Raw genomic sequence first — 13,910 nt, 5'->3', positions numbered from 1 at the left:
ACTTTATCTCCCCTCGAAACCATGAGCCGCGCAAAGAGCGTTCAGTTCGGCTGAGTCTCGCAGGTGGCTCAGCCTTCCGAGCGGGCTGCCGCCGTGTTCCGGATGGACCAGCAGCCGCAGCCCCTTCGGCTTCTGATGCTCCGGCGGGCAGAGGAGGGACGAGAGTCCTGGCGGAGAGGCGAGAGGACCGGCTTGTGGCGCGCCAGCGTCCCATAAAGCCCCCTTGTCCTTTTCTCCTCGAAAAACTCAGGGGGGAAAGTCACGCAACTTCTAGGAACGTGAAGATCCTGAAACAACTCGGGTGAATCAATCCCATTCCGGCCATTTTCTCTGGTTCAGTAAAGCAATGTCAGTGGAAGTGGAGCTGCATAGTCCAGCTTAGTTAGTCAAGCGATCCACAGAGCAGTTTAGGCTCGGTCCTTGCCGTTAAGACCGCGATTCGATGGATGCTTAATTCTCAGTAGAGCGGATTTGGATCACAAGCGCAACCCCAGGCGCTCCTGACACCATTCCTTGGACTAGAGAGCCCCACTTGATGTCGGTGGAAATCACAGACCCATCATACCCAGGCTTACTGGGAAACAGTCCGAACTCAGTGGGACTCACAGTTCTGCGGAGGGTTGCTGGTCAAGGGGCTGAAGGAAATCCTCCTTTTTTAAAAACTCATTCCTTGAGTAGGATAGAATGTATGTATGTATGTATGTGTGGTATATTAGTATAATAAATTAATACACTCACATTATAGGGAGGAGGGGGAGGCATTAATCTCTCTGTGTGTGTATATGTATATATATATATATATGTATATATATATTATTATTATTATTATCATCATCATTCCACCTTTTCTCCAGACAGGAACTCAAAGTGGCTTAAAGATAAAATAGAATAATATAAGAAATAAACATTTCACGTATACATATATAGATGTACACACATACTATACACTCAGAGAGAGAGCGCGCGCATTAACAGACTATTGCTTATTGAGGTTTATTCAAAATACGGGTTAACTCAGAATTAAGTCCCACTGAGCTGAGTAGGACTTACTCGCTTGCAAGTGGGCTAAGGGCTGTCTTATGCTTTTTCAAATGGTTGCCTCTTCCTACAAACACGCGTCCATCTTGACCCCAACACGCAACAGAATACAGTAAACGTCCGCTTACTGCAGTTACCTTTGTTTCCAAACAAGTTTGCTTAGCATCGCAACCTAGCGACACCCCCCATTTTTCCCTTCCCCCCCCCCCTGAGAAAAAAGGTCTTTTGGCAGGTCTTTTCCTACAATCCCTAACAGAAATGCTTCAGGCTTTTTTTACAAATGTTAGTTGGAACATTTTCTTCAATTCAGAACCCACCTGACTTTTCACTATAATCACTCCCTCTTGCTGACCTCTCCTCTCCTCTGTCCCTACCCCAGAACGCCGGGAACGAGCTCCGAGGGTTGCAGCGCGCCATCAAGAATCCTCTTGGAAACGCTGGGCTCATCGTCAGCGAGGTTGGGAAGCGAGTCCGCAGGTACGGATCTCCCAAGGGATAGGGCATAGCTGTCAACTTACAGATTTGAAAAGAAGGGGCCAGCAGCCTCGAAAATAAGGGATCAGCAGCCAAAATAAGGGATTTTAGTTAACCAGCAGCCAAACTGAAGCCTCAAGCAGTGGTTCCCACAGCGCAGCAACCCGGCAAAGGGGATGCAGCAAGGAAAACCACCGTCCCCACTCCGCTGGGAAGCGCTGAGCAAAGGCGAGTCCCCAGGCAAGGCGGCCGATTTGATTGGCACAAGGCATGCAAGCTCCACCCCCCAGTCGTTCTCAGACTCCTTATTGGGTGAGCAACGCAGCCAAGCAACACAGTTGGAGCCTCCCTCCTGGCCGGCAGGGAGGGAGGGAGGGAGGGAGAGGAGCTGCTTCCTTTGAAACCTGGGAAATTTAAGGGACATCATCAATAAGGGACAGCAGCGGGACATGGCACTGGGATAAGGGACTGTCCCGCCAAATAAGGGATGCTTGACAGCTATGGGATAGGGGTGGGCATATGACAGAATTAAAGCCATCCGATAGTTGTTCATATCCCCATCCCAGCAGCGGGAGGCCCCATTAGCTAAAGTGGTGCTTCAGGTTAAGAACAGTTTCAGGTTAAGAACGGACCTCCGGAACGAATTAAGTACTTAACCCGAGGTACCACTGTAAATTTTATTAAATAAACGACAACAATAGCTGCAGATTCTTTGTGGCATACAGTTTTAATTACAACTGTATCCAGGGGAGAATAGGCAGAGAAGCTGCAACTCTTAACTAAGGTGTCTAAGTTTGATGCCTTCCCACCAGATTCTGGGGGACGTGACCAGCCCCCCCCCCAAATGCTGTTAGCTCCCCCCCCCCTCTCTCTGACTGCAAAAGCTGTCAAGTCAGTTGTTCTCTTTCACACATGCAGACACCTCGAGTGACATCCCCTCCAGCCAGGGGACAGTGGGGAAGAAAGGCCTGCCCGCCCCCTTTTGTCAGACTGGCTATCACCTTTCTCCTGCTATCCCGTTTCCATGGCAATGCCTTGCCCCCAATTTATATAACAAATGGGATTTTTAGCAGACCTGACCAGGGCTGTTTAAGTAAATGAAACGAAGTAATGTGACCTAATTTGACCATTTATCTCTCTCTCCCCCTGCCACCCCGGAGGATGCGTATGAGGAGATGTGGCCATAAAATGGTTCCTCCCCCCCATTTAGCTGTGATTCCTGCTTTTCAGGGGGTTAAACTAGATGATTCCTTGGGACCTTCCAACTCCATGATTCTTCAGGCCCTGGCTATCTAAAGTTACGTTGCCTCTGAATATGGAAGCCCCGCATTCAGCTTTCATCACAAAGAGGGCCTCCTTCTCTTCTTCCTCATCCAATGAATCTGTTTTAATCCTCTCTTTTTTCTTCATTTTCTCTCAAAGCAATCTGGACAGGTGGCAGCTGCCCCTTCCGCCTTGTGGCAGTGAGTTCCATAAGTTAGTCACGTGTTGCATGACCGAAACAAATAAAACTCCAACCGCCCTTTTGTCGTCCTTATAAACGCCGGCTACCTTCTGCCGAACCAACCTTGAGTTTTCAGTAGATGGGGGAAAGAGAACCATTTCTCTCTCTCTGTCCGTCTTTCCACATCATTCATGATTTTTGTAAGCCTGTCTGGAGTCCTGGTTTGACTCATCCTCTCATTGTGTGTCTCTGTTCATCCTTCCCCTCCTGATAGGCACCGTTTTGAAAGCATTTTATTTTAAGGGCTCTCCTTTTTTCTATACCTTCTCTTGCCCTAAGAATCATGCCCTCTTTGTCTTCCTCTTGCCCCTTCCAGGAAAGCCGGTTTAGGAACGGGGATAACCTTGAAGTCCGTAGTGCACCCAAGTCTGGACTCCAGCGGTGAGCGGGTAAGTGGTGGCGTGTCAAACCCAGCTGATCTTTTTGGATCCTCTGCATCGTTATCCCAACTTTTCCTCTTCCGGTTCGCTCTGGGTGGTTCTCCTCCTCCTCATTTTGAACCCCACAGCAACCCTGTGAGGTAGGTTAGGCCAAGAGGGGCAGTGACTTGGGCCCCTAAGGTCACCCTGTGAGGTTCGCGGCTGAGCAGGGATTCGAACCCTGATCTTACCCAGGTCCTAGCCCGGCACTCTAAACCTCTACGCCACACTAGCTCTCCACTTGCCTTTTGGAGAGCCAAGCAGGATTTATTTTGTAATTTTTATTGCACAGATTTGCATTCCACTTTCCAAATGACATGGGGCTTTTTGGGTGGGGCAAAGGATTACATTGATTTTTGAGGATGAATACTAGAGAGCAAGTTGCAAGCATGTTGAAACAGGTTCTGAAGCAACATTGGCAAAACCAATGTAACAAAATGCAAATTTACCTCTCTCTCTCTTTCTCTTTTTGCCTTCCTTATGCAACTAATTTTGATGAATACTGTACTTTATAAACTGCATAGAGATTCCCCCCCCCCCAGCAGTATACAGTAGCGGCCAGAATTGTGGAAGCCTTCTGGAAAAAGTTTGTTTCCAAGGTTTGATGGTTCATAACACCTGATTGGCTCTCTAAACACTCAAGTTCATTGGCTACATTCAGATGAAAGGAAGCTACTGCATATCAGCCTAAACAAGTTGTGCTTCCTTTTCTGGTTATTTGGCTATAACTTTTGATAGAATACAGATAATTGAACTTTGTTGCATTACATTCTTCATTAAATTATCCTTCCATTGATATAGAATTTTATGGTTTTTTGTTTTTTTTTAAAGTGGTGTTATGAGCCATCAAACCTCGGAAACACACTTTTTCCAAAGGTAAAGGTAAAGGGATCCCTGACCATTAGGTCCAGTCGTGGCCGACTCTGGGGTTGCGGCGCTCATCTCGCTTTACTGGCCGAGGGAGCCAGCGCACAGCTTCCGGGTCATGTGGCCAGCATGACTAAGCCACTTCTGGCGAACTAGAGCAGCGCACAGAAACGCTGTTTACCTTCCCGCTGGAGCGGTACCTATTTATCTACTTGCACTTTGACGTGCTTTCGAACTGCTAGGTTGGCAGGAGCAGGGACTGAGCAATGGGAGCTCACCCCGTCACGGGGATTCGAACCACCGACCTTCTGATTGGCAAGTCCTAGGCTCAGTGGTTTAACCCACAGCGCCACCTGCGTCCCAGGACTTTTTCCAAAAGGTTCCCACAATTTTGGCCACTAGTATATAAATCTTGCTAAATAAACCAAGCACTAAACTCTAGAGAGTCATATTCAGACATGTATTCTTATTTAAAAAAACAAAACCCTGTGGATTTTATCGATGTTTTGACAATTTTATTACAGCATCTTGTTTTTAATGTCTGCTTTTACACCGAGGCAGACCATTGGGGCCCATCTAGCTCAGTACAGCTTACACGAACTGGCAGCAGTGGCTCTCCCGGGTTTTGCATGGGGGAGCGGACATTCCCAGCCCAACCTGGAGGGGGTGACTTGGGGTCTGAACCTGGGACCTTCTGCATCCCAAGCATGTGATGATGGGAAATGTGTTTGGAATTGTGAGGGGGCGGGCCTGTCTGATATAGAGAGGAAGACTCTTAGTCGCCTCCTCTGTATGGCTTTTGGCTGCCATATTCTCTACCTCTTCCTTCTTTTTAGGCAGTACGGGCGATCGATCTTTTTGGTGCTGTTGTAGAAGAGAAGATTCTGAAACACGGCAAAAAGATTATTGGTGAGTGTGTGTCTTTTAATAGCCAAAATGGCACCATCCGTGCTCTTTCGGTTAGTTTTTTCAAATGATTACTTCATTTTATAATGTATGTGAACCAGAGAGAACAATGATGACAACAGGGCAAAGATGAAAAGGTGGAAAAGCAAAACTGTAAAATAGGCACGTACAATGAATGCAGTTGCACATGAGTTAAGATAACAGAGTCCAAGTGAAGACTACCAACTTTTATCAGTTCATCAAGCAGAGTTCCAGATTGCCTTGGAAATGGTGGTTCCGCTGTATATGTCATAAAGAGATGGCAAACCATATAAAAGGGGTCTGGAGGTTCTAGTCCTTGTCAAAATCTCAAAATTATGCATAATTTTCTTTATAATAGCTGTGAATGAGTAGTGCCAAGTTTCCAGTGTAAGATTTGGGGCAGTTTTCCATTGAGTTGCAATTACTATTCGTGCTGCCAAGATCAGTTCTTTTTACAATATATTTGCATTGGTCTCTTTAAAAATATTCAGTAATGTTAATTTTGGACAACATGCAATATAGTTTCTTTGGTGATATTTATCATTTCGGTCAAAATTTTATTCCAAAAATCTTGCACCAACTGAAGTTTCCACCACAAATGGAAAGTTTGCCAAGTCTATTGCAACCCCTCCAACAATAAGATGATACAGAAGAAAACATTTTTTACATTTACAGAATTTACAGAGGAGTGCAATACCTCCTGTGTAGTAATTTTAAGGAGTTTCCCCTAAGAATATATCCCCCCCCAATCCCTGCAAATAATTTGTGTGCCAGACGCGGGTGGCACTGTGTGTTAAACCACAGAGCCTAGGACTTGCCGATTAGAAGGTCGGCAGTTCAAATCCCCGTGATGGGGTGAGCTCCCGTTGCTCGGTCCCTGCTCCTGCCAACCTAGCAGTTTGAAAGCACGTCATAGTGCAAGTAGATAAATAGGTACCTCTCCAGCAGGAAGGTAAACGGCGTTTCCGTGCGCTGCTCTGGTTCGCCAGAAGCGGCTTAGTCATGTTGGGCACATGACCTGGAAGCTGTAGGCCGGCTTCCTCGGCCAATAAAGTGAGATGAGTGCCGCAACCCCAGAGTCGGCCACGACTGGACCTAATGGTCAGGGGTCCCTTTACCTTTATAAATCTGTAATCAAGGCCATTTTTCATCCCATTAAATTAAAGCACAAAAGAGATGAACAATCCCAGATTCTTTAGCTACACTTGCAGGGGGGCAGGGGGGGCTGGAGCATAATGAGAGCCCAGCGGCTGGATCAGATCCCAAGGCCCACTTTGGCCAGCATCCTGTTTTCACAGTGGTCACCCAGATGCACCCAGGTCCTGCCTGCAGACTTCCAACCAGATGTTTTTTGGATGTCTGCAAGCAAGATCTGAGCACAAGAGCCCTCTCTCCCCTCCTGAGGTTTCCAGAAACTGGTATTCAGTAGCATTTTTATCAAATATTGAGGGTAAGCAACTGGAGAGGAGCTGTTAGTTTCACGGACTCCTTGCAGGAGAAGCAGGAATGAGGTGGCTTCTTAAGAGAATCCAGCTGCCCAATATTGGGAACAGGATCCTGGGAACTTGGATCTCTTGGTTGTTGTTTTTTTGCTGTGCTTTTCTCCATCCATCCCTCTTTGGCTTCCTGGTATAACTGCTGGTATCTGTTTTCTCTCTCTCTCCTCTTCTCCCCCCTTCCCACAAATCCCAGATGAACAATTTGTGTTGAAACGCATCGCTGACAGTGCAATTGATTTGTACGGCATGGTTGTGGTGCTCTCCAGGTAAGGCCTATTTTCCAGGAACATAGGAAGTTGCCGTACGTACTGAGTCACACCCACTGATTCATTTGTATTGTCCGCCTTGACTTGGAAACGGCAGCTTTCCCGGGTTTCTGGTGGGAAGTCTCTACCAGCCCTCGCTGGCAATGCCATGAGGGATTGAACCTGGAATCTTTTGAATGCAGTCTGATAGGCTCTCCCACTGAGCTATGACCCTTCCCCTCTTCTGATTGCCCCGAGGATAAGTCCCCCACCCCAGATCCCATTGGCAGGCCATGTCCTAGAATCTTAGAATGGTAGAGTTGGAAGGGACCCAAGGGTCATCTAGTCCAACCGCCTGCAATGCAGGAATCTCAGCTGTTGGGTTGAAATAAACGACAGACGAGTGGCAAGTGTCATATGGGAGGCATCTACCGAGCATGTCTCGGCGAGTCCCTTTTATTGAATATTACAGCATTGCCACATATGTGCTTGTTGCTGATTGGTTAACACAAATACAATGCAAGGGTTGCATGCAGACATTAATCATCAATAGATTAAAGGTTGGGAAAGGGAACACAGAATTGGACAGGCATGAAAACCTCCTTATTAAACTATAACTAGTGATTGATATAGCAAAACTTAACAGGGCATAACTATTGTGTTCCGTAGATGTGGTCAACCATGCATTAGGAACAGGTCAGGATACGATGTTTCATGAACTCAATGTGAGCTGAACATTCTAGCTTAGAACGGTTTGCCAGAGTCATGTGCAGAAGCGAAACTTCCCATCACTCAGCCTTCAAGAAAGCTCCTTTCTGAAGAGCTCTGGGGTCAGTTTTCTCCCCTCCCCAAAACAAATTCTCATGCCTTTTCTGTCTTTCCCTGGTAGGGCATCCCGGTCCCTGGAGCGTGGAGAACCCACAGCCCAGCATGAGAAGATGCTTTGCGACACCTGGTGCATTGAGGTAAGGAGCTCCCCTGTTTTTGCTTTGCATGAGAACAGCCGTTGTGTTATTTAGACCCAAACGTGGCTCCCTGTTTTAAGTGATCTCTGCCCAGAAATCAGTGGTGCGTGCTTCACTCTTGGGACTGTGATTGTATTACTCATTTATTTAAAGCATTTTTTAAAAATCCCACTCTTGGACGACCCTTTGAGTGGCTTATGAATGTAAGTATAAGGCAGTGCCTGTCTCGCTCCCTCCCTGTGAGAAGTGAGGTTACAGGGAACCAGGCAGAGGGCCTTCTCAGTAGTGGCACCCGCCCTGTGGAACGCCCTCCCAGCAGATGTCAAGGAAATAAACAACTATCTGACTTTTAGAAGACATCTGAAGGCAGCCCTGTTTAGGGAAGTTTTTAATGTTTGATGTTTTATTGTGCTTTTAATTCTGTTGGGAGCTGCCCAGAGTGGCTGGGGAAACCAGATGGGTGGGGTATAAATAATAAATTATTATTGTTGTTGTTGTTGTTATTACAATCTAAAAGTCATAGCACAAAAGGAAAGGGAGTTTGGAGGGAGGAAGAAAAAAACAAACCCTGAGGCACAATAATTGTTACTTTAAGCACAGGCGTGTGTGGCGCATCAAAGAGAGTGAAGACTTGGCACTGTGTGCTGAGACTTCCACCATTTTTATGCTCCATCTCTCGCTCTTCCCCCACTCAGGCCTACGACCGCATCACTCAGAACCTGACCTCCCTGCGTTCCGACAACACACGCCACTTCTTCAGGAACCTCCGGGGCATCTCCAAAGCGTTGGTGGAGAACGAAGGGGTGGTTTCCCACAACCCTCTGGGCATCTGAGACGTGCCAGCCGTTCCTGGAGCTGTCTCCTACACCCTCTTTGCCCCCACCCTAAGAGATGTAACGATTAGAGCCTGCAGATTAAGAATGGAGGGTGTCAACCGTCCGTAGCTCATTCCCCCTCCCAAGAGAAATATACCTCTTTGCTTGATAAATGCCTTAATGGACTCCTGTTTGTTTTGGCAGGGTACGTGAAGACTAGAGTATGATCGCAGAATTGTAGAGTTGGAAGGGACCCAGAAGGTTATCCAGTCCAACCCCCTGCAAGGCAGGAATCTCAGCAATTCTTGTGCTCAAGTATTAGGTAGAATTTTGAAGGAGTGGGGAAAGGCTTTCATTTGAATTCTGTATTTGGCTTCCTTTGAGAGAGTGGCAAATCTTCCCCTCCACGCATGCGCACCGTGACCTTAGCTCAGACTCTTCTCCCGTCCCCAGTGCAATTATCATAAATTCTGAGGTCAGAATTCTCTGAATTGCAAAAGGGGACCAGACTCCTAAATCCAGCTGCTTGCCTATTTCATTGGCGTCCCAGAATTCACGAGCCACTTGAGTTGGAAAGTTTAGCTATAAATCAGCGCCGTGTATAAAGCCCTCTGCCTCTGATTGCTGTATTTTCTGCGGGGGAAAAAACCTATTAAATTGCATCGACAAATCTGGAGAGCTGCTGAAGTGGGATAGATTTTTCAGAGAAGCTGTCCAGTGTAATGCACGTGTTGACATCGGAAGAGCCCTGCGGCTGGATCTGGCCCACCTAATCCAGCGTTCTGTTCTCACAGCGGCCAACCAGTTTCCCCTGTGGGAATCCCAGAAGCAGAACCTGAATGCAAACATGCTTTTGCCACTTGTGATTCCCAACAACTGGTGTTCGAAAGGATACTGCCTCCGATGGTGCAGTTAGAGCATAAGAAGAGCCTGGTTGCTGGATCAGGCCAATGGCCCATCTAGTCCAACGTCCTTTTCTCACGGTGGCCAGCCCAGGTGCCCCAGCAGGCAGGGCCTGAATGCAACAGCAGTGCTGGCCCCATTTTGTGACTCCCAGCAGCTGCCTCCAACTGTGCATGCAGATAGAACATAAACCATTGTGGCTATAAACCATTGTGCAGCCGTTTGAGAGCCTTTACCTCCAGGAGTTTGTCTTGTCCCCTGTAAAGCCATCATAGTTTGTGGCCACCCGCTACCTCCTTGTGGGAACGAACTCTGCAGTTTAACTTAGGTTAAAGGAGAATTTCCTTTTATCCGTCTTGAATCTTCCAAGCGTTGATTTAAAAATAGTCGCTGACACACACGCAGCAAATTACAGAAAGTGGAAGGCAGCACATCGGAGAGTAGAGCATGGGTTTTTAGTACCCAGTCTGCAAGGCTTTTTACAGAAAAAGGGGGCCGGGGAACGTTTATAGTGGCAGAGGAAAACACGTCTTGCCAACTGGGCAGTTTCTGTGACGTTCCTGGGGTGAAAGGGATTTGAGCCATTGGGGGAAAGGATTGTAAAATAAGTAGCAGAAGTGCCCTCATCCCATCCGAAATGCCAAGTCTTGCATTTTTGGTTGTATAACATACACATCTTGGCCTCCCAGCGCTCACGTTAACTGCTTACCTCTCTTTCTCAGCCAAAATTGGGTTGGAGTTTGGCACTTGTTGGAAGTAAGAGTCTTGGAATTTAAGTTTGATGTCGCCCAGGTCATTTGAAGGGGAGGGAATTTGAAGTTGTCACAGTTGAAATGCAATGTTGGGGGAGTGGGCCATCCCAAGCAACTTTTTCCCCTTTTGGATCTGCTGTACTAAAGATTGTTGTCAACATTCCCACTTATGGATGCCATCTGATTGTAAGTGTTTTATGAACAGTGTTATTAAACATGTGAAACTGAGCTGGTGTATGCTTGATGTAACTTGTCACGTTACAAACATTTCTAAAAGGAACTCTCGGCCGTGACATTTTTAAAGCAACCTCCCTTTTTGAAAACAATTCCAAAGCCTGAGTATTTTGCTGGATCTCAAGCCTTTCGTGAAACTTTCGCCCGACTTTTTGTGATCTGGGATGTGTCAAGCTGCAGGCTTCAAAAGGGGCCCGACCAATACTACATCTCCCAGAATGCCCTTGGGGAGGGGGTAGAGTTTGCAATCTGTCCTGCAAATCTTTTAAGCTGGCAGCTGTTTGGGAGAGAGATTAGGAGATTAAGGTTGTACATGTACAAACTGCCTCCGAGATGCCAGTGAAAAGGCAAGGTAAGACGGCCGTCCTGTCATTTGTTTTTATTCCTTTTGGCGAACGCGCCCCTCTCCCGTGGAACATATTCAGGGTGCTGGCTTGAGGGGAAGGGTGGTTTCTCCATTCTAGGGCTATAAATCTTTAATCCGTTTTCCAGTTCCTGTTTTGTGCACCGTTACGCACACACTTCCTCTTAGGCTAAAAGGTGCAGGGAGAAATCCTGCCCAAGGGTGATCGGCTAATGCAGGGTGGCCGCACTATTTCACCACTCTTAGTCTGGGGCGAGAGAGAGAGCTGGTCATTCTGCTGCCCATTTTGGCACCGCGGGTTTGTTGATTGAAACAGCAACCCTAAGCCGCCTCTTATCGTAAGGGGTATGGAGCAGGCTGGTGGCAGAGTTACTCCGTGGTAGAGCATCCCCTTTGCATGCCGGATTGCCGGAAGGTCCCAGGTTCAGTCCCAAATGGTGTTTCCAGTTAGGGCTGAAATCCAGGGGAGCCTCTGCTAGTCAGTGTGGACAATATGGAGCTAGATAGACCTCTGTGATTCCTATGATATGAATTATGAATAACCGTATTAAGTTTCCCTTGGCAACGTGTCAAGTTGAAAAGCCATACAGAAAAATATACTGGGAAATGCTCAGTGGTAGAGCTCCTGCTCTGCATACAGAACGTCCCAGGCATCTCCAGTTAGGGCTAGGGAAAGCTTCTGCTTGAAATCACTGGCACTGAGTCTGTAGGCAGTACTGATCTCCATGGTCCAAGGACTTTGCATGATACAGTTTTATATTCTCTTGCACTCAGTTAATTCACTGAAGAGTGGGCGAGGGGTTGAGTCTGTGTCTGCTGGGATGTTTGCAGCGGAAAGGTGTTTGCCCCGTGAGCATGGTATCACTTCTGGGAGGGGGTCGTAACCCAGTGGTAGAGTATCTGTAGTGCATGCAGAGCATCCCAGATAGGGCTGGGATCTTCCCCTGCCTGAAACCCTGGCGATTCGCTGCCAGTCAGTGTAGACAATACTGAGTTAGATAGGCCAATAGTCTGTATAGAGCAGCTTCTTACGTTTCCCTGTGTGTGCATGTGCATTGGGATGTCTGAGCCCTTGTTTTGAGTATGTTTGTGTTGCAGGGATCCATAATTTGGGTAGTGCTGTTGTGCACCGTGCAAGACTGTACATGGAATGAGGAACAGAGGCATTCTTACACCGGCCACATTGTCAATTTATTTTCTGGGGCTTCTGAACAGCAGTTGCTGGAAGAAGCCTCAGGAGGGGAGAGAGCTCTTGTGCTTGGATCCTCTCAGGTTTCCCGCCAGGCATCTGGTTGGCTGCTGTGAGAACAGGATGGTGGAACAGGATCTATTGGACTGATCCAACAAGGATCAGACAGAAGTGAGGCTCTGATCCAATTGACTTGGGAACACTGTGAACAGAACAGGTGAAGTGTGTCTGTGTGTTACGCAGCAAAGCAATGCAGCCACATTTCATAGAATTGTAGATTTGGAAGGGACCTCCTTTCAGGCTGATGCAATGCATTTCCAGAATATGCATGAATAAATGCCTATTTCCTATCCCTAATCTATTTATTTTAAAGGGGGAGGCTTGCGTACCTTCTTGCTGAGGGCAGTAAGGCTTCCCTTAACCAAGACCAAAGGAACACAAACTGCACATGTGCAGAAATGCCCTTCTTTATTACTTTGCATGTCCTGAGGCTGAACCATGACAATAGAAACTTGTCCCAGGACTCTGGGCTAACTCAAAACTTTGCATGCAGAAGATCCCAGATTCAATCCCCAGCAACATCTCCAGGTAGGGCAGGGAAAAATTCCATGTCTGAAACTATGGAGAGTCGCTGCTAGTCAGCTTCTTACATCCCTAGCCAATTAATAATTTGTATAGGCCTAAATGCACTAGGAGGGAGCATATTTATAATTTTAAGAATGGCCACTGCTCTGGAGTAGGCTAAAGGAGCCTTGTTCCCCCAGTGCTCTGTCTCCAACACTGGATACAGCTTTAGGGGCCTCAGGATGAACAAGAATAAGTCCACGTGCTGCAGTGTCTTTGTGGCTATTGCCAGGTGTGTGGTGCATCCTTGACCTTGGTAAGCCGTGAGAAATTGAGACTTCCATATTTCTGTAGAGCATTTATAAACCTTCCGCCAAAAGGTTCCTACAGTAGTGTACAAAACCAGAAGAAAGGCACTTCCTGCCTGCAAGTTTGCAATCTGCAGGACACAACACACAAGGCAAAAAAGTTGGGGAGGGAGGAGGGGGAAAGCAAGCTCAGACAGCAGTCCTGGTTCTTATAATGGGGTCAGATACCGGTAGTTCTGGCTATGCAGATTCTGGGCATCTTGAAGAGCAAATCCTTCCTTAAAGAATTCCTTCGCACCCCACCCCTAGTGAAATCTGGTAAAACAGTGGGTGCTGATATATTAGAAGGGGGGGGGGCATGAGGGCAGGGCTGCCACAACAACAGATACCTTCGCTCAGACAGCTGATCTGGGGGCAGGTGAAATCACTGCTTTTTTCTGGGGGGACACAGGGGTATGCATACCCCTAAACATTTTGTACTTTTGTCCATTTGCTGTATTTATTTTCCCCGATTTGAACTATAAAATGGTGATTTTCTTGAGTCAAAATGAGAGTGCTCCTAAAGATTTTTTATTAGAAAAAAAGGACTGGGTGAAATCCTTGCAGGACTGATGGAGTCGCTGCCCTCCCTCGTGGATTGTGCCTGCGGTGACTCTCAGAAAGCAACATCTGAATGTGCGCAAACTGGTTCCGTTTAAAAACACCTGTGCTTGAGATGATACGAAATGTTTTGCCTGTAATGAAGACTGGTGAAAATGTTGTGTGATTTTGCAGTTAACTAGCAGTGGCATATATGCACATAATGTGTTGTGTGTCTTACCAGACTTTATACCCCAAGCTGGT

General features: G+C 47.1%; 1 protein-coding gene across 1 annotated transcript in view; it reads left to right on the top strand.

The window, feature by feature from the left end:
• ACADVL (acyl-CoA dehydrogenase very long chain) overlaps positions 1 to 10,636 on the top strand; it is a 34,392-nt gene extending 23,756 nt beyond the window's left edge. The window contains exons 15-20 of the mRNA XM_028701926.2: positions 1,418 to 1,515; positions 3,333 to 3,405; positions 5,139 to 5,211; positions 6,922 to 6,994; positions 7,863 to 7,938; positions 8,634 to 10,636. Coding sequence (XP_028557759.2) covers positions 1,418 to 1,515; positions 3,333 to 3,405; positions 5,139 to 5,211; positions 6,922 to 6,994; positions 7,863 to 7,938; positions 8,634 to 8,771 — 531 coding nt within the window. The 3' untranslated portion in view covers positions 8,772 to 10,636. The remainder of the gene's footprint in view (positions 1 to 1,417; positions 1,516 to 3,332; positions 3,406 to 5,138; positions 5,212 to 6,921; positions 6,995 to 7,862; positions 7,939 to 8,633) is intronic.
• Positions 10,637 to 13,910: the final 3,274 nt, after the last annotated feature.

Source organism: Podarcis muralis, chromosome 13 (assembly GCF_964188315.1).
Source record: "Podarcis muralis chromosome 13, rPodMur119.hap1.1, whole genome shotgun sequence".
Lineage (NCBI taxonomy): Eukaryota > Metazoa > Chordata > Lepidosauria > Squamata > Lacertidae > Podarcis > Podarcis muralis.
This window is presented reverse-complemented; position numbering and strand designations above follow the sequence as displayed.